The sequence below is a fragment of the Oikopleura dioica genome, chromosome 2 (assembly GCF_907165135.1).
Source record: "Oikopleura dioica chromosome 2, OKI2018_I68_1.0, whole genome shotgun sequence".
NCBI classification, from domain to species: domain Eukaryota; kingdom Metazoa; phylum Chordata; class Appendicularia; order Copelata; family Oikopleuridae; genus Oikopleura; species Oikopleura dioica.
The window spans coordinates 3,755,869-3,771,953 of NC_137292.1; the positions used below are offsets into that span (position 1 = coordinate 3,755,869).

The window sequence follows — 16,085 nt, forward strand, 5'->3', positions numbered from 1 at the left end:
TCGAATCTATTCATTGACAGGTCGTGTCGCTGGCATAGCTAGGTAGTGTCTGTACAAAGCTGCCATTTGTCGCCGTGCTCGTGCCCGCTGCTGTCTCATTCGGACCGTTTCCCGAACTCGTTGATGGAGCACAGCTCTTGAATGATAGTTGACAGTGTTTTGGACCCGGTTGAAGCCGATCAGGTCTCGTCTTTGCCGAAGAACAGCCTGATGATGTTGATGAAGTGGTGCGGAGTAGGTCAAAGCGACCAATGTCCAGAGAAAGGAATTTTTCTTCATTTTGGTAAAAAGTTTGTTTGTGAGTTTGTTGCGAAAAAAGTTGTCGTTTTTATAGGAGTCTGGCTGATTATGCTGACCTCTAGCACCGCGAATATCCAAGAAACGACAGTCATTTTTGACATTCCTGACCTGCTCAAGGTCTTAAAGAAAGTGACACTTTTTGACACTTTTCCGGTACTTTTTTAAAGATTTAAAAGGTCAAAAAATGAGTCCTACTTGTGCTTGTTTAGCGAGACGTATTTTTTACGTCAAACTTTTACGTCGCTCTCTGCGTTGATCTTTTACTGGACGTAACATAGATAAAGGTGAAAGTCTGACTGAAAAATGACTCAATGCTGACCATTAATTGTTCGAAATTATATTATACATTTTTAACCTAAAGAAATTGCTTACAATCAAAATTTTAGACTGAACCAGTGAGTGTGACGTAGATAAAGCCCCAACCGGTTAGAACACGTTCCAAACAAACAACATTCTCCTTATAAAAGAAAGAGAAACCCGACATTCAATCATTATCGAGAAAAAACTGAAGATGAATTTCACCTTTTTAGCCACTGTTTTGGTCTCCCTTGCTTCTGCCTGGCCTGGCCCTTACTACAATGGAAACTACTATCCGTACCGTCCATCCAAAGAATATGAAGAAGGAAGCGGCTACTGGAGATAAATTTGTTGAAGAATAAATTCTGATCTAAATTTATTTTATAATAATTGTATTATAAGATGTCTCCAATAATTCAATAAATATAAGAAAGACTTTCAGACTTTTTTTTTCAGATATTCTCGAATATACTTAATAAATGATTCTGTTATAGACGTTATATCTTAGGCAGGTATCTAAGAATCAGGATATTATTCTTCAAACCTGCCAATAACTCAATTTTGGCGCACTGACATCGCATTTATAGTCTTTTAACATTTGCATATCACATTTGTATTCCAAGGAATTGAGGGGAAAATGAGATTTTCGCGCAAACCGATACTTTTTCTCGTCATTTTCAGGTACTTAGCCTTCAGTATATTTGAATTATATCCCAGGTTAAGCCCAAGAAGCCCCTTTTCAAACAGCAAAACAACGAAATCTCGAACGAACACCGCCATATTCAGCAACTCTCTTGACCCCATTGCCTACAACACCATTCTAGAGCACCCGCATCAACACACTGACATCAACTTCAACCCTTTTCTATTCCTTGTCAGCGAAAACTACTTCAAATAAACATCAAGTTTTTGCATTTTCGATACATTTTGTCGTGTTACAGGCAGTTTGATAAATGATCTGATTTTTCTAGAGAGATTTTGTCAATTATTTTCGTCGTTTTCCTCGGACAGGCTGTTTTTCTTCATCGGTGCCGTCTTCTCCGGCCTTGGATTTCTTGTATTTTTTGTATTTGTAGAAGGCGTACTGAAAAAGAAAAACAGGAAGAAATTTGGTAGAGCGATGATTTCTTACCATTCCGAGAGCAGAGGCAAGTCCCATGCCGATGTAATGAACAATTCCAGCTCCGCTCTGAACGATAACCACGTCGTCGTCGATGTAGTCGTAGATATCATCGTAGTAGTCTTCGTCGTAGTCGTCGTTTTCGTCATCGATTGTGTAGCCCATCGAGTCGTAGACGCTGTCTAAGTTGTCGTCCTCCTCCTCATCGTAATCGTATCCATCATCGCCATCGTCGTATTCTTCAACGTCGTCGTCAACTGTGACATCATCGATAAAGTCGTAACCTTGGTCATTAAAGTCGACCATTGGGTCGTAGAAATCGCCCTTTGGCTCAGCGTCATCTTCAAAATCATTTTTTTTGAGAAACTTTTTATGGAACTGTTTATTACCTTGAATGAATTCGTAGTTATCCAAGCCAATATCTCTCTTGGCGCGATTGAGAATCTGATCAGAAGGTCGGTCTGTCAGCCCAGCGTTGCTCAAGCATAAAAAAGCGGTAATAAGCTTCATTTTGATCTACTATCGATGGGTTATCTGATGCGACTGATTGGGATAAGAGCCAAACAGATGAGTGTTCTAGAAGTTCCAGAAGATAAACGCGGGGTTTCATGACAGCTCTATGAATTCCTGACTCAGGTTTTCTACACAGGCTGCCGAGCCAAGGATGGTTCATTCTGCCCCTTCTAGATACTGTTATTTAACTTGTTGGGTCAAAAAATTGACTGTCAAATTCGAAATGGCATACGGGACAATTTCTGATGCAGATTTTCGCCGAATATTCGTCCCTATCGGAAGTGGAGATGCTCAGAATTCCGAAGAGAGAAAAATCTTAGTCGACCCAGAAGGAGATAGCTCAAAAGTTTCGATTGAAAAACTGCATTTTTGGGAAGATCTGACAGTAATGGCTTATTAAATTGAAAAGTTTGAAAATGATTGATGAAATGAATGAACCATGAAATTTAATAAGCGAAAAATTAGCGTCGAAAGAAAAGTTGTCCGGACCATCGTGGAGGAAAACGATAATGATGATGATTTGGGCGATTTCTGGTGTTTATGTGAACGCTTTCGTGGAAATTTACTTGCACGAGACTGTGTTCGGCCCGAATCAACTTGAATATGAGCCGCTTTGGGATATCTACGGTATTTTTTCTATTCAAGTTTTTTGCTGAATTTCCCTTCAGAGCTATTTGGCGAGGAAAGAAATGGAATCGATGGACTGTTTTCTTTCACCGAGAGAGCGATGCTTTTCTTCCTGATTTGCTATATCTTTCTTCTTGCTCTTAGCCCGAATCGCCAAGTTATCATTCGAAGATTCTGCTTCCTCGGTGGACTCATCTATTTTTACAGGCACGTGTCATGAAGGCTTATGATATTCTATTTCATTTATTTTAAGAGCGCTTTTTATTTCGGTAACAACTTTGCCCCCTACAAGAAAACTAGTTGGAGAATGCTCAAGACCACAAACTTCAGGAACGATTGGAGAGCTCCTCATACGGACTTTCTTCTTTGTTTTGACGGGCGGGTTCAAAATGAATCAAGATGGAAACAACATTTGCGGGTAAACACATAATTTTTCTTCTCACCTACTTAGATTTGAAGGGGTTATCTTTTCTCCGGCCATACATCGATCATCATCCTGTTCTCCCGATTCGTTTGCAACTATTCTTCAAAAAAGCTGCCAAGGAGCTTCAAATATGGACTGAAGGTGTTGGAAGTTTTGTCAATCGTTTGCATCATTCTTGCACATGAGGTTATCCGTTTTCCGGAGAAAGAATACACTACTAAAAAATTCAGCATTATACAATCGACATCATAACTGCCTGGTTCTTGATGACAAGAGAAATGTGGATTTATACTTCTTTACTACAAACTCAAGGTAAATATTCCATTTCATAGAAACAGATCGCTAGTCGCAATTCTACAGAACTTCTATGATGATTTTTTGAGCTCGATTTTAAGCGATTGTTTAAGATCATACAGCTTCTTACTCTACTAAGATTATGGTTCCTTTTTTTAGACGAAAATTTGAACGAAAATATCGCTCTTACAAATGTCTGGTGGTCGAGTTTCTTCGAATGGATCGAAGAGGACTTGCCTCGAGATGAATTCTACCTGCCGAAAGAAAACTTCTAGTGTACACTTTCTTGCATCAATATATTTTTTTAATGAACTTTAAATTTACAGGATTTTAATTTTTTTTCGGACTTTTGGCAGGAACATGGTTTTGAACTTGAGAATCTCTCAATGGCTCGGGAAGAAAACGGACGAGTCGGACTAGAAATGGATGAGAAAATGAGTTGAAGGGAGTTTCTTACCACTCCTTTGGGGGTTATGGGGCCGAATTGGTCTCTAAGCTTGCTTGGAGTTCTTGGCACCATGGTTGGAGTCTGCGTCATGGAATCTTCCAACGGGACGTTTAAAGATTTTTTCGGGCTAATTAGATCTAGCCCTGGAACTGGGCGGGACTTCTTGCTTCTTTTGGGAGTGAGAACGGGTGGAGGCTGGATTTTGATTGTTGGAACTGGCGGGGACGGCGGGGATTCTAAAATTTCTGTGAGTAAAAATGAAATTATGATAAACTAACTTTGTTCTTTCTTGATATCAATATACGGAGGTGTTGTAAGCTGGGCGAAAAACTTCGGTGATTTCAGCGATCCATGATCTGAACTTGAGCATCTTCTTTCTTGATCTTTTTCCCCATCTTCTTGTATTTTTTCTAGGTGATCTTCTTTAATATCGTCTCCCGGTTCAGCTTTGATCGAGTCCAAACGGTCTCTAGCAGAGAAAGACGCGGTATTATGGAGATGTTGCTGGAGATAGAGCGATTCGTGGTGGCCAAGGAAGGGTGAAGGGCTGAGCTGGCTGAAAAAAGCGAGCGGCGAAGTTGGAGACAGAGGAGCTGGGCTATGTTGGGGGATGAAAAGGCTTGGCCGCTCGAAGGAAAAATGTGTTGCGCGGATCTACGAAACTAATTGAATTATGATCAGGGGGAAGCCGTTACCTTTGGAGAAAGAGGAGGATGAGTTGCCGGTCGCTTGAAGTTGTCAACAAGTGTGTTTGAAAAAACAGCAGGTGTGGATGGAGTTGTCGGGGTGCAAGGAGTCAGAGTCAGCGCCGGTGCAAGTGGCGTCGCTGGTGTTAGCGGTGTTGCTGGAGACATGAGTTCTCCTGTCGATCCGACCATGGCATGATGTTTCTTTTTCCCGTGCGCGCCATGAGGAACTCCTTCGTGTCGAGACTTGAGATGATGGAAATCAAAGAGGAGTTAAGAAATTCCGATTTTACCTTTGCTCTTAGATTATTGATTGTCGCCTTGCTGAGTTGGACGATTTCTCGTATCGCGTTGTCGCATGGCTGACTTGCATGGTCTCGCATATCATAATACAGCTACCAAATTTACTGATGATAGAACTCAAGAATATGATCTTACCTCCCGTCGCTCTTTTGAAGAACCAAGTGATCTTTGACGAAAGTCTTCCAGGACATCGGGATATCGACTTAGCAGAAGTCGGATGCAATTCTTAGCGCAACATTTCTAGAGCTTACTGTAACTGACTAGAAATCATATCTGGATCATACCAATTCGCTCAGTTTTTCGACGGAATGAAGAGCCCGCCTCGCCTTTGGAGCCGTATTTCGCGTGTACAAAAAGTTCAACGAGCAGCGCAGAATCTTGACAATCGCCTTTTTACAAAACCGCATACCCGTACTTCCCAATTTGTCCTTGCTCTCCTCGACAAAGGCGATGTAAGCCCTTGAATAGCGGCGGCCATTTTCGATTTCGCCCTCTTCTTGTCGGACGTTTTTCAGCCGTCGCGCTTCGCTCGTGATTCCGATAATTTCATGAAGCTGCTGCGTCCTTATTGAACAATGAGCGAGACAGATTTTGCGCAAAGCATAAAAAGAATGGGTAAAAAGTAGATTATGAAAAACGTGGTCAGTTTCGCTCTGCGGCTGACCCAATTTACGGCGCGAAAATCCGGAACGAAAAGTTCAAAACTTTAAGTTTCAACTCTTTTCTCTCTTTTGCAACTTGTTTACCTCTTGATGGCGCTCTTTTCTGTTCCCAAGATACTTTTCTGAATACAACGACACATGCCATTCATCCTTCGATCAGTGCATTCGAGGATCCGTCGCATTTCTGGTGTTATTTGATTCTAAATGGACAATCAAAAATTCAGATGAATATGACATTTTTACGTTTATGAGTAAATTTTCCCATTCTTCTGTATTGTTTGCTGGATCGTCAAATTCGCTCATTCTTAATTTTTACTGATAAACGCGAGAAAAGTACATATAACATCATTAGCGCGAATGGAATTAAGGGGACTAAGAAGCACTTTTGCGGCTCTCGGCTTTTTTGAATTCACGTTTGAAAATTTCAACGCTGTATTTCATAAGGCTATATGAGTTGGAGCGTTTACTTTTATGAAATATATATGAACGCTAGTATATAGAAGGAAATAGGAGCGAGGCGAACTTCTCAAATTTATTCTGTCGGAGAATATGATGATCCCAGCTCGCTTTAATATTTAATCATATTTTGATTTTATGTCAAACTCGGGTTACGGGAACGACTTGTTTCTTTGGCTTCCTATTTCACGGATTATTGGGGCTAGCTGTCTAATTTTTGACTGTTTCAATGTCAGATCTACTTTTGTTAAATCTCTGATAGATCTTCTTTGATGAGCAATCTGTCTTTTTAATTATGGCCATAATTTATTATGAATAATAAATATAAAAATAATTCATCATTATTTGACTTTGATTTTCATTCTTTTTCGATTGATTGAGATTTTTCATATTAAAAATACTTAATCAGAACCGGTTTGAATTCTGAAAATATGCCCAGGTGTAGAGTAATAGCAAGAAGAATATTTGTACTGTAGAAAAAGAAGTAGCAATCACTATTCTCTTTGGTTCTCCGGCCGTCCAGGAACGAAGATTCTTCGAGTTTATTAAAAGAAAACGACACGGAATTGTGAGGCGCCATGTAGCGGCAGATCCCCAAAATCTATCGATAATTGATCATTGTTACGCATCACATATACACACACACATATTTCCATGAAGTTTTATTTGCCCCTTTATAAAGCGATTTAGACTGGATCAAGTAAACCGATCGAACTCTCAAAAACTCTTAAGAATTAAGGATATCATGACTTATTCCTTGTTTACAAAATGAAATAAGGGTGTCACTTTCTTAATTTTTAGAGAAAATAGCCAGTTTTGAGATATGTCTTGAAAATTTAGTGAATTGTTTTCTCGCCCACACCCTTAAGATTCTTCTCAGAATTTGACCTTCAAGGTCGGGGAAGGCCCCTAAATTCGAAGAATAAATTTTCTTAAGCTTGCAAAACAACTTTTCCTGATTGAAAAAGCAAATAACCTTGAAAAGTTCTGCGCGCTCAAAGTCGTATTCTCTTTGGCTAAGTTTTAAGTAGATGGAGAATGTGGCCGTTCAGAGCGCAAATATTTGCGCTTTTACGACTCCTTGGTAAAACAGAACATGGAACTAAAAATTTCCACCTTGGAGCTTCTCACGAGGTGGCCCGATTCACGCCAAAATACGACGTAGTTTGTTTTATTTGGAAGCTGCTCAGGGGAAAGTTTTGTCTTTACAGTCGTTCCAAACTACAGTCAAAAATATAAAATTGGTCAAGTCATTTTCTAAAGATTCATTAACCCTAACCCTAACCCTAACCCTAACCAAAGACTTCTAACTAAAAATAGCTCGAAATTGATAGCAAGGAAGAGATTTCAAAAAAAATAAGTGAAGCGAAAATGAGCTTTTTTTTAATTATGTAAGCAGTTACGTTTTTCTATTGCTTTGGTTTGCAATTTGACTTCCCGGAACTCTGGGGAAGATCCCTTCCGCCGATTCGCGTAAAGCCGCCACAGCTGTGAAATTTCGACGGTGCTCAGAGGCTCCGCTCTAACAACCACAGGGCACCTAACGTGGTACATAAGCACGCCAATTTCTGTTGTTAGAACATAACTCCAGAAAGTAAAAGAAAAATTGAAAGTACAAAGCAAAGAGCGAGATGAAAGTTTTCAATATTTTATCTGCTTACTCGGCCGTGGATGCAGCAAGACAGAATCAAGATAGGCTCATTGGTGGGCGATCTCCTCTAAGGTACTAGAACCGTTCTTTTAAAGGGCTTCAGAAAATTTTTTTTGTAAAATAATTCGCAAAATACTGAGTGAAAAAGTTACCTTTGATTTTTCATATCTGCTTTTCGAAATTTCGACAGCGAGATTTTTCGGCGATATTCTCTTCTGATAATGAGAATCTCTCGTCAGCTTTGAGATTCTCAAATAAATCCCGCCCTCTTGCCTTTTTTGATCACCAATAAACATTTTCCTGGTGGCGCTTGATAGCAAATAATTATCAACCGTCAAGTTTGATAAAGCTTGTCTTGTATTTAATCGGTGTTTTCAGCGACCTTGAAGACAATTCTCAGGGAATTTTCGCTCTTCTGGATGCGCTTTATGGTGAAGATCATGTAATTGCGAATCACTGGAAGGCAAAACTTCGACGAAATCAAATTCGCTACGCAAGACAGTAAGTGTATCAAAATCTAGAAGGAAGATCCCTTCGAGGGACTTTTGAGAATTATATTCATTTTCCCTTCCTAGCTTCGAAAACTGCGGCTCACTAAATACCTCTCGTAAGCGCCGTTCTGCCACTGAACTTGACCTTACCGATCCCGCCATAGTCCAGCGCGATGGAGATGATCATAAAGGTACACTAAAGCTTTTCATCAGCATACTTGTTGCATCATTACATTTTATCATCAGAACTACATGTAACATGTTTTCAAGTCATAAAAAACTTCATGAACCGATTCAAACGATGGGCTGGTGATTACTTATCTGAGGTTTGGTCAGGCTTTGAGTTCCTTCTCATTGTTTCTAGTGCCCAAGAGGGATCGCTAAGCGGGAAAAAGCACGAGCTGCCTTTTGGATGGGGAAGTTGCAGCAGCGAATTACCAGATACAGAAACCGTCATGGATGAAAAAGGCCGATCCAAAAAGAAAAAAAAATATTATTTCTATTTCTGTATATATGTTTTCTTAAATAAACCTTTCCTGAAAATAAGAAGCTTGTTGCCAGTTATTCTGAGACTGCTACTAATATTCTCATGCGCTTGAAATTTCACTGTCACGTGATTGTGACTCCAAATCATCAAATTTTCACCCTCGGAAATGAATCAGTAGGACCACTCGATCATTTATACAACAACGTTTTATTTTTCATTCTACTAGAACCCTGCCAAAAATGGCGCTCAAGTGCAAAAGAGTATATTCTGAAATAAATGACCAAAAGATTACCACCTAGATCTAGGATATATAACAAAAAAATCCTAATTATTCCTACAAAATGACAAGTCTCCTTCTTCCTACTTTGTGGTTTTTATTAGCAGTTGAGGCATGTAAGAGGGGCGGAAATCCGATCATCTGTGGGCTCGTACCAACCCATTGTACGTCCTATCGAAGGGAAAAGCTCAAAGGACATAGGAATCTATGTGCGGTCATGTCACAGCTGCTCTTTTATCACCAGGCGGATATAAACGCGTGTAGAAATTTATTCAGCAACACTTTCACAGAGATGATTTTGGTAAAATTTTACTTTCAGAGATAAGTCCTTATTTCCATATTTTAGTTCGCCTCCCTCTTGGGTCTCGCTTTTTGCGGCGAATATTGCTCCAACCCCCGTGTCGATCACACTCTCACTCCAGAAGCAGTCGGAAAAGACATCGCCCATGCAACCTATCGAAAAGTCTGGAAAAAGATTTCCAAAATCGACGAGATTCACTTTCAAGATCGCGAATTTCTCATTCGCTACGCTCTCGCTACCACAAATTATGGAACAAACACCACTACTGGTCAAATCTGGCCACTGACTCAAGACCAATTCGATGATACCAAAAATTTGTATTCTTTCCACAAAACCTCCATTTTGAACGCATTTCACCTCGACTGGAACCACATGCAGTTCTCAGATCTCGACGTCCCGCAATACTCTCTCATCTCTCTCATCCTCTACCTTGAAATGCAATCTTTCTTCCCTGCCCCCTTCGCCCAAGCAGATCAAGCAGCAACATTCACTGCTGTTACTAAATCAACTGTTGGTACTTTCTACGATGCTGCTGATGAGATTGCTGTAGAAGTAGACGGATCCTGCCTCGATAAAGAAATGGACCTTGTCTTTGTTGTTGACGAGTCTGGAAGCGTTGGTCCCTATAATTTTGAGTTGACGAAGGATTTCATCTTGCATCTCACCCATTGCTTAGATATATCAGCAGAACACGCTCGTGTGTCAGTCATTACTTACGCTTCTGTGGAGCATATTGACTTTAACCTTCACGATTACACCAATAGAAACTTCAGTGATGTCATCTCGAGCTTGACATTTTCAGATGGAGGAACAGCAACATACAGTGGTTTGGACAAAGCTCTAGAAGTCTTCAAAAACAGCCCAGATAGCACAAGAACGAAGACAAGGAACGTTTTGATCACTATTACAGACGGAGCCAGTAATAACAACGTTCTTACTTGCGAAGCTGCCGAACGACTAAAAAATGATCCCCTAAATATTCAATCGATCGCAATCGGAGTCGGATACGCGTGGGAACATGAGCTTCAGTGCATTTCTTCCTCATCCGACCATATTCATCGGCTAAACAATTTCAACGACTTCGCTGACATCAAGAGCATGATAATGAACACCGCTTGCAATGCTGAAATCGATGTCGTCAACGGAACAACTGGTGGATTTCTTCGGACTGCTGACGCGTCATATGGATCCGAAAGTGTTAATTTGATCCTAAACGGAACTGATCGTTTCGAACTTAATTCTAACCAGCGATTGACTGTCTACGGCTCTTACGAGTTTGCGAAGCCCTCCAGTGTGAGCAACGACTTTTCATTCGAATTCGATCATCATGGTCTTCCTTGGAACGAGACATGGGTAGAATACAACCCTCAATTCAGTGGAAAACTATTCCTCACCCTTGAAAATCTAGAGCCAGCAACCGCCGATTCAAAATTCGAAATTCGAATCATAAAGGATCCACCTGTAAATACGACCATTCCAGAACCGATTGACGAATGCATCAAGAACGCGTTTTGCAACATGGACTCTGAATGCGAGTGTTTCAGCGACTACGTGACTGTCGAGGACAGATGGGGTTCCGGATGGGGTCTCGACCAAGGATCAGAAGACCCTGGCTATTCTTGTGAAGCTCCTTGCCCAGTTGCACTTGAAGAGTCCGAAATCATCTGCGAGCCGGGTACACGAGGCGTGAAGGTTCCACTTTGCGCGCTACGACACGCTCATGTTCATAAAAATAATCTCTATATGGGTAAATTGCGATTCTTAATCGCAATGATTTATGCTTTTTTGTAGGAACTGCAGGATGTATCGGAACGCTGAATGAAGAAGAGGGAACAATTGATTTTGAAGATGGCCTGAATGGCTGCTCAATGGTTGAGAACATCAACTCAACACATATCTATTTCACTGGATTGGTTTACTCTCAAGAGAATGGTCATTCAGGAAACGCTATCGTTTCATTCGGACACGCGTTGGTGAGAGACTGTCTCAATAATAGAAAAGCATTTATAATAAATATATTCAGAAAATTCATGCAACTTGTGCATTCGAAAAGTGTATTCGTGCGCATGTAGACCTTATCGTTAATATTGCGATTTGGAACATCAACCTCGGCAAGACTGGCCAATTTACCACATCTGTCGCTGTTTACGATCGACCAGATATGGAGAAACCAGTTCCGTAGGACTCAAATTACACGATTATATTTGCTTAAAATTTTCTAGGTCTGACAAAGTGTTCGAAGGATTTGACGATGTTTTCGTTAATATAACTCTTGACGATACGACCGACTTTTTCATCAGTTTCAAATCTTGCGAGGCATATGACGACACTCTTGCTTCTCGTCCAACTTGGCCGCTCATTTCTGGCGGCTCGGAAGTGCAAGACTCGGGCTCACAAATTCTCGATAATTTCGGTAATTTCTGCGAAAAGAACATGAAAATAAATTGTTTCTCTAGGTACTTCGATCGCCTTCAGCTTCAAAGCCTTCGCTTTCAATGATTTCGACGCCAATGGACCTCCTGACTTCGGAGAAAACATCAAAATCGAATGTACTGTCTGCGTTTGCGATCCGAACCTTGATCAAAACTGCACTCCTGGCGCTCGAAAACGAAGAAATGCTGAAAGCAACGATAAAAATGAGTTCATCGTCTCCACAACTTTCAATCTTAACCAGTAATTATTTGTCCCTTCAACTGAAAACTCATTTTTCTGACACACGTAATCACATGTTTATAAACTGATACTTATTACCAACTCATTGAAAAAGAACAATAAACAATCAATTCTCCAAAATAAGGCTTTTCTATACTTGTTTTTCAAAAAATTGCAATAAAAACTGATTTTAACTCAAGAATGAACCACTTGAAAAATTTCCCAGTCCAGAAAAGGCATTGAAATTGTTATTTGAGGAGAATAAAAATCCAAACAGAGTCGGATCGCTATTGACTGAGATAAAAATTATTTGAGAAAGACGATGATAAAAACGCTTCTGGTAATTTTTATTGAGAAATTATTGGTTGAATCGACTCCTTTGAGAGAAATAACAACAGGTTTTGTCGAGACGAGTCAAACTCAAACTGTTACAGATATATCAGAAGTTACAGGGATGCGTTTCATCGAGATTTTGCATAGTTTTAAATCTCGAATAAGTGAAGAATTTTTTAAGTCAATATATATTTCATGCACCGTATACGAAAAAACGCTGATAGAAACTCTTTAAGCATAATTCATTTCAAAAACTATGAATATTTTCTTCTCAAGTCGCTCTTTTATAGTTACCTTCGTTACGCTTTCTTTGCCCAAGCAGCCGGAACCGTTGATAAGATAGAACTGATAAGAAAAATAAATCATGAAGAAATCCTACTTTCTTAGCAAGATTGAACCATTTTTAAGTAAAAAACGCGTAAAAGACTCAACAACTGTCATTTTTTCTTCGAATGCCGAAGATTCAACAACGGCTCAGGCTTTTACATCATCATTTCTATCACTTACCAGCGATTTTTCATCATCATCAACCTCGTCAGATTCCCCTTTAACAAGTTCATCGTTGTTTCCAACGACAGAAGCCTTCAGCACTCTTCAAACCACCAGTGCTCAGACGATCTTCTCGACTTCTTCGCTGATACCAACAACTGCATCAATGTCAACAGTCACTGGAATCACTTCAGAAATCACTACTGGAGAATTTTCAACAGAAAAATTGGATTTTACAACTGCAAATGTCACAACTCTCCCGCCGGAGGAATATACAACTGTGGAGACAAAGCATTGTACAGGAATGCTTTCACAAAATTACAAAAAGAAATGACCTAGCTGTAAGTGCCTCGGCAATCTGTCTAAAAACCTGACTCAGGGATCTGAGTGAGCTTTTATAGAACGCCGCACAGCGGCTTTATTCCGAAAAAAGCCGGCCAGGGCTTTTTATAAAAGCTGATTCTTGACCCTGACTCAGGTTTTTACACAGGTTGCTGAGCAAAGATGTAGACCGAAATCATTTGTGAAAACATTTTCAAAGGTTACGGATGCATCATTGGAATTATGACGGCAGTTTTTGCAGCAATCGCTATTATTCTAGCGTTTTCAAGAATACGATGAACAGATGATCTTCTTTCTTATATTTTTTCTATATTGCAATAAAGATTTTATTTTCCTTTCTTGACAGTCAAAAATGCCTCTTTGAAGATGAGTAATTTCACGATTGAAGCGGCGTTTTATGTTATGAAGAGGGTTAATTAGCGCAAATGTCATCGCGTAGCTTAGCCGCGTTTTACGTTCCAAAGCGAAAACGATATTCAAATAGAACTAGAAAGAGACACAAAGAGAGACTCAGAAAAGAGCCTCTCGGAAGTTGAAAAAGAAACAAAAGAGAGAAGCGATCGCGAATTTTTGAAATTTCAAAATGATTCGCCAGAGAAACTCTTCTTTAAGAATATTTTGTTTGGATTGTTAAAATAGATATTATTAAAATTATTTATTAAAAAAATATTAATTATTATTTTTCTTAATATTTTTTTCACCATTTCGGGTTACTTTATTTTTCAACAGTTATTCGGAAAAAAGGATGATCCGGGCAGGTCGTTCCGATCTCAGTTTGGTTGTGGCGCCTTTTGTTCCAATTGGCGGCGGCGCGCGGAAAAAAATTGAGAAATTCGCGGCGGCCGCCCGAAACCCCAAAAACCGAAACCGACTGGTTCATCAATTTTTAACACTTCCAAAGCGGCCACTTTTGTCTAGAGAAAATGCCAATGACAGCGCGCCGAAATCGATAAACAAACAAAAGCCGACTTTTCCGTTTTTTTTGTCGTATTCTAGAGATTTTGACGAAAAAAGAAGCAAATAAAAACGAAGACAAAATACTTTTTTACTGTTATTCTAGAAATAGTTCTTTGTCAAGGAATTTTGATTGATTTTAATCTAGAAATCGGCTTTTAGAATTGAAAAGCCGCTTGCGGCTTCGAGAAAAATAGCCGCGCTTTGAGCGGCTCAATTGTACTTTTTCTCGAAGCCGCAAGCGGCTTCTCGCTTTTTAAAGCTGAAAATTTAATTCGAAACTACCGATTTGTATCAATTTTGAGGCCGAAAGATGATCCGAAAATGAGCGAGCTCGGGAATGTTTAATTACTTTTTCGTTGAAACGGATAAGTATCGAAAAAGAGCGTAATTTCTCTCGCTTTGCACTTGACAGCTTTGCCTTTGAAGAATTGTCAAGAGCTCTTCCGGCTCACTTTCACTCATTTTTAGGCAGATTTAGTGAGCAGTGAAAAGACAATCAAATTTTACTCTTCTGAAAAACCGGACTCAGGGTCCTGTTTTTTGGAAACTTAGGAAGAAAACCTGAGTCAGGGTCTGAAATTTTTCAGACCTCGAAATTAACGGGTTTTCTCAGGCTTTTACACAGGTTACCCTGATAAAAGTCAGTTTTCACTGATAACTTATCAGTAACTGTTGAAGATAAGAAAGTTCTTTCTTTTCCGGAAGTGAGAACCCGGAGAGCCCCTTGATCCGGCTGACGCGAGATTTGAGCTGTAAAGACCCGAAAGTCTGATTTTTAGCACTTTTCCATTTTTGGGTTATGTCAATTGACTTTCCGGGTGGACATTTGACGGCAGTCCGAAAGAACAAATCTCGTTGATATCGCGATTTCCCAAGCGAAGATTCGAAGATTTTGAAAAAAAAAATTAAAAATATTTTTTGTTATTGACTTTTTTACTTCGTCTTTTTGAAGCCCTAGACGAAGAAAATGGTTTCGTACACGCCATACAGAGGTAAAAAAATAACGATAGAAAGAGTTGAATAAGCGACCTTCGTAAAAACGATGAGTAAAAAACGATCAAAGCCGAGAATGACTCGTATTTCCCGAAAACTCATTTTTACAATTTTCGTGATTCTTTCTTGTTCAGTTAAATTATATATTCATAAACTGAGCTCAACTTTTCTTACTTTCGAGTTCCAGAGGCCGGTTAGAATCTTATCGTTTTGGGAATACATTTTTTCTCACGCCAAATTGAGAGAGTCCAGAATTCCCGACGAAAAAGAGAATGCAAGAGAAAAAATGGGGGTTTCTTTTTGAATCTTTTTTCATAGAAATTTATTGTTAATTTTTAACATAAAATAGTTTCTCCTGCAATAATGGGTCATTTACACCAAGGCGCGATTGCTCAGGGAGATATCAAAAAAAGGGATGACGAGGCGCCGCACTTGCTCCCGGGCAAGGCGACAGGACAGAGGGTACTCTTCACAATCTCCTCAATCCCTTTCTCCCTGTGTGCAAGTGGCAATGAGTAAGCTCTCTATTTTTGCGCGGCCGAGCATTAGCAGCTCCTCTCGCCCTTGTAGCCCAGTCAGATATGAAAGAGATATTTTTCTTTCTACTCATTTTATTTTCCTTTCTACCGAAGAGATTTGGGCACAACTCGAAATTTTCAACTTGCGCCGTGTTGAACTCAAAAATCGACGTTGAAAAGCTCACTCAACAACGAAAAAATGATGCAATGAAAAATTGAAGATATTTAACTCGTCAATAACCCCTCGGCCGCAAAGTGCCGGAAAATAGAAAATAGGGCAGAAGGGGCCAATAAGAAGTTTGCACGAAATTTGCTATTGCGCGCTAATGGGTTAAAATATAAAAGGGTGTTGAACTTTGAAAGTTCAAATATTATTGATAAACCTCTTCTGACAAATGAGTCAATTACTTGGTATTTCATTCATTTAATCAATATCCAGGAAACTAACAGATTTAATGCCAATA

At 39.7% G+C, this 16,085-nt stretch overlaps 5 protein-coding genes and 1 long non-coding RNA gene across 6 annotated transcripts; 4 read left to right on the forward strand and 2 right to left on the reverse strand.

The window, feature by feature from the left end:
- Nucleotides 1–1,494: 1,494 nt before the first annotated feature.
- On the reverse strand, nucleotides 1,495–2,240 carry LOC145699338 (uncharacterized). Its single transcript, XM_081776604.1, has 3 exons — nucleotides 2,107–2,240; nucleotides 1,730–2,058; nucleotides 1,495–1,681 (listed from the first exon to the last, which is right to left on the reverse strand). Exons 1-3 carry the CDS (start codon nucleotides 2,225–2,227, stop codon nucleotides 1,583–1,585), a joined length of 549 nt encoding a protein of 182 aa, XP_081632730.1. The 5' UTR covers nucleotides 2,228–2,240; the 3' UTR covers nucleotides 1,495–1,582.
- A 459-nt stretch (nucleotides 2,241–2,699) lies between these two features.
- LOC145697706 (uncharacterized) lies at nucleotides 2,700–3,077 on the forward strand. The gene is made up of 2 exons (XR_014133893.1): nucleotides 2,700–2,857; nucleotides 2,899–3,077. It is a non-coding gene; the product is annotated as an uncharacterized LOC145697706 (long non-coding RNA).
- Nucleotides 3,070–3,894, forward strand: LOC145697467 (phosphatidylcholine:ceramide cholinephosphotransferase 1-like). Its single transcript, XM_081774676.1, has 4 exons — nucleotides 3,070–3,275; nucleotides 3,317–3,467; nucleotides 3,512–3,593; nucleotides 3,735–3,894. The coding sequence occupies exons 1-4, from the start codon at nucleotides 3,247–3,249 to the stop codon at nucleotides 3,848–3,850; spliced, it is 378 nt and encodes a 125-aa protein (XP_081630802.1). The 5' UTR covers nucleotides 3,070–3,246; the 3' UTR covers nucleotides 3,851–3,894.
- Nucleotides 3,861–5,977, reverse strand: LOC145697466 (uncharacterized). The gene is made up of 9 exons (XM_081774675.1): nucleotides 5,918–5,977; nucleotides 5,759–5,874; nucleotides 5,297–5,576; nucleotides 5,148–5,252; nucleotides 5,003–5,104; nucleotides 4,719–4,955; nucleotides 4,302–4,677; nucleotides 4,033–4,259; nucleotides 3,861–3,991 (listed from the first exon to the last, which is right to left on the reverse strand). The coding sequence occupies exons 1-9, from the start codon at nucleotides 5,975–5,977 to the stop codon at nucleotides 3,959–3,961; spliced, it is 1,536 nt and encodes a 511-aa protein (XP_081630801.1). The 3' UTR covers nucleotides 3,861–3,958.
- Nucleotides 5,978–7,726: 1,749 nt separating this feature from the next.
- Nucleotides 7,727–8,812, forward strand: LOC145699315 (uncharacterized). Its single transcript, XM_081776581.1, has 5 exons — nucleotides 7,727–7,853; nucleotides 8,160–8,282; nucleotides 8,357–8,463; nucleotides 8,543–8,598; nucleotides 8,637–8,812. The coding sequence occupies exons 1-5, from the start codon at nucleotides 7,762–7,764 to the stop codon at nucleotides 8,733–8,735; spliced, it is 477 nt and encodes a 158-aa protein (XP_081632707.1). The 5' UTR covers nucleotides 7,727–7,761; the 3' UTR covers nucleotides 8,736–8,812.
- Nucleotides 8,813–9,307: 495 nt separating this feature from the next.
- LOC145697244 (uncharacterized) lies at nucleotides 9,308–12,128 on the forward strand. Its single transcript, XM_081774421.1, has 6 exons — nucleotides 9,308–9,337; nucleotides 9,383–11,084; nucleotides 11,129–11,310; nucleotides 11,361–11,515; nucleotides 11,560–11,750; nucleotides 11,794–12,128. The coding sequence occupies exons 1-6, from the start codon at nucleotides 9,329–9,331 to the stop codon at nucleotides 12,012–12,014; spliced, it is 2,460 nt and encodes an 819-aa protein (XP_081630547.1). The 5' UTR covers nucleotides 9,308–9,328; the 3' UTR covers nucleotides 12,015–12,128.
- The last annotated feature ends 3,957 nt before the right edge of the window (nucleotides 12,129–16,085 follow it).

What these genes read in the sequence shown, in the direction of transcription:
- LOC145699338 (XM_081776604.1), bottom strand. Translation starts at nt 2,227, where the DNA reads ATGAAGCTTATTACCGCTTTTTTATGCTTGAGCAACGCTGGGCTGACA. An exon ending in TAACTACGAATTCATTCAAG is followed by an intron (nt 2,059 to 2,106) that starts GTAATAAACAGT and finishes ATGATTTTGAAG; the next exon opens with ATGACGCTGAGCCAAAGGGC. An exon ending in TTGCCTCTGCTCTCGGAATG is followed by an intron (nt 1,682 to 1,729) that starts GTAAGAAATCAT and finishes TTTCTTTTTCAG; the next exon opens with TACGCCTTCTACAAATACAA.
- LOC145697467 (XM_081774676.1), top strand. Translation starts at nt 3,247, where the DNA reads ATGAATCAAGATGGAAACAACATTTGCGG. An exon ending in GATGGAAACAACATTTGCGG is followed by an intron (nt 3,276 to 3,316) that starts GTAAACACATAA and finishes TTAGATTTGAAG; the next exon opens with GGGTTATCTTTTCTCCGGCC. An exon ending in TTCTTTACTACAAACTCAAG is followed by an intron (nt 3,594 to 3,734) that starts GTAAATATTCCA and finishes TCCTTTTTTTAG; the next exon opens with ACGAAAATTTGAACGAAAAT.
- LOC145697244 (XM_081774421.1), top strand. An exon ending in TTTCATTCGGACACGCGTTG is followed by an intron (nt 11,311 to 11,360) that starts GTGAGAGACTGT and finishes AAATATATTCAG; the next exon opens with AAAATTCATGCAACTTGTGC. An exon ending in GATATGGAGAAACCAGTTCC is followed by an intron (nt 11,516 to 11,559) that starts GTAGGACTCAAA and finishes AAAATTTTCTAG; the next exon opens with GTCTGACAAAGTGTTCGAAG.
- LOC145699315 (XM_081776581.1), top strand. Translation starts at nt 7,762, where the DNA reads ATGAAAGTTTTCAATATTTTATCTGCTTACTCGGCCGTGGATGCAGCA. An exon ending in GGTGGGCGATCTCCTCTAAG is followed by an intron (nt 7,854 to 8,159) that starts GTACTAGAACCG and finishes CGGTGTTTTCAG; the next exon opens with CGACCTTGAAGACAATTCTC. An exon ending in CTGGTGATTACTTATCTGAG is followed by an intron (nt 8,599 to 8,636) that starts GTTTGGTCAGGC and finishes CATTGTTTCTAG; the next exon opens with TGCCCAAGAGGGATCGCTAA.
- LOC145697466 (XM_081774675.1), bottom strand. Translation starts at nt 5,977, where the DNA reads ATGAGCGAATTTGACGATCCAGCAAACAATACAGAAGAATGGGAAAAT. An exon ending in GGGAAAATTTACTCATAAAC is followed by an intron (nt 5,875 to 5,917) that starts GTAAAAATGTCA and finishes TTGTCCATTTAG; the next exon opens with AATCAAATAACACCAGAAAT. An exon ending in TCAATAATCTAAGAGCAAAG is followed by an intron (nt 4,956 to 5,002) that starts GTAAAATCGGAA and finishes CATCATCTCAAG; the next exon opens with TCTCGACACGAAGGAGTTCC.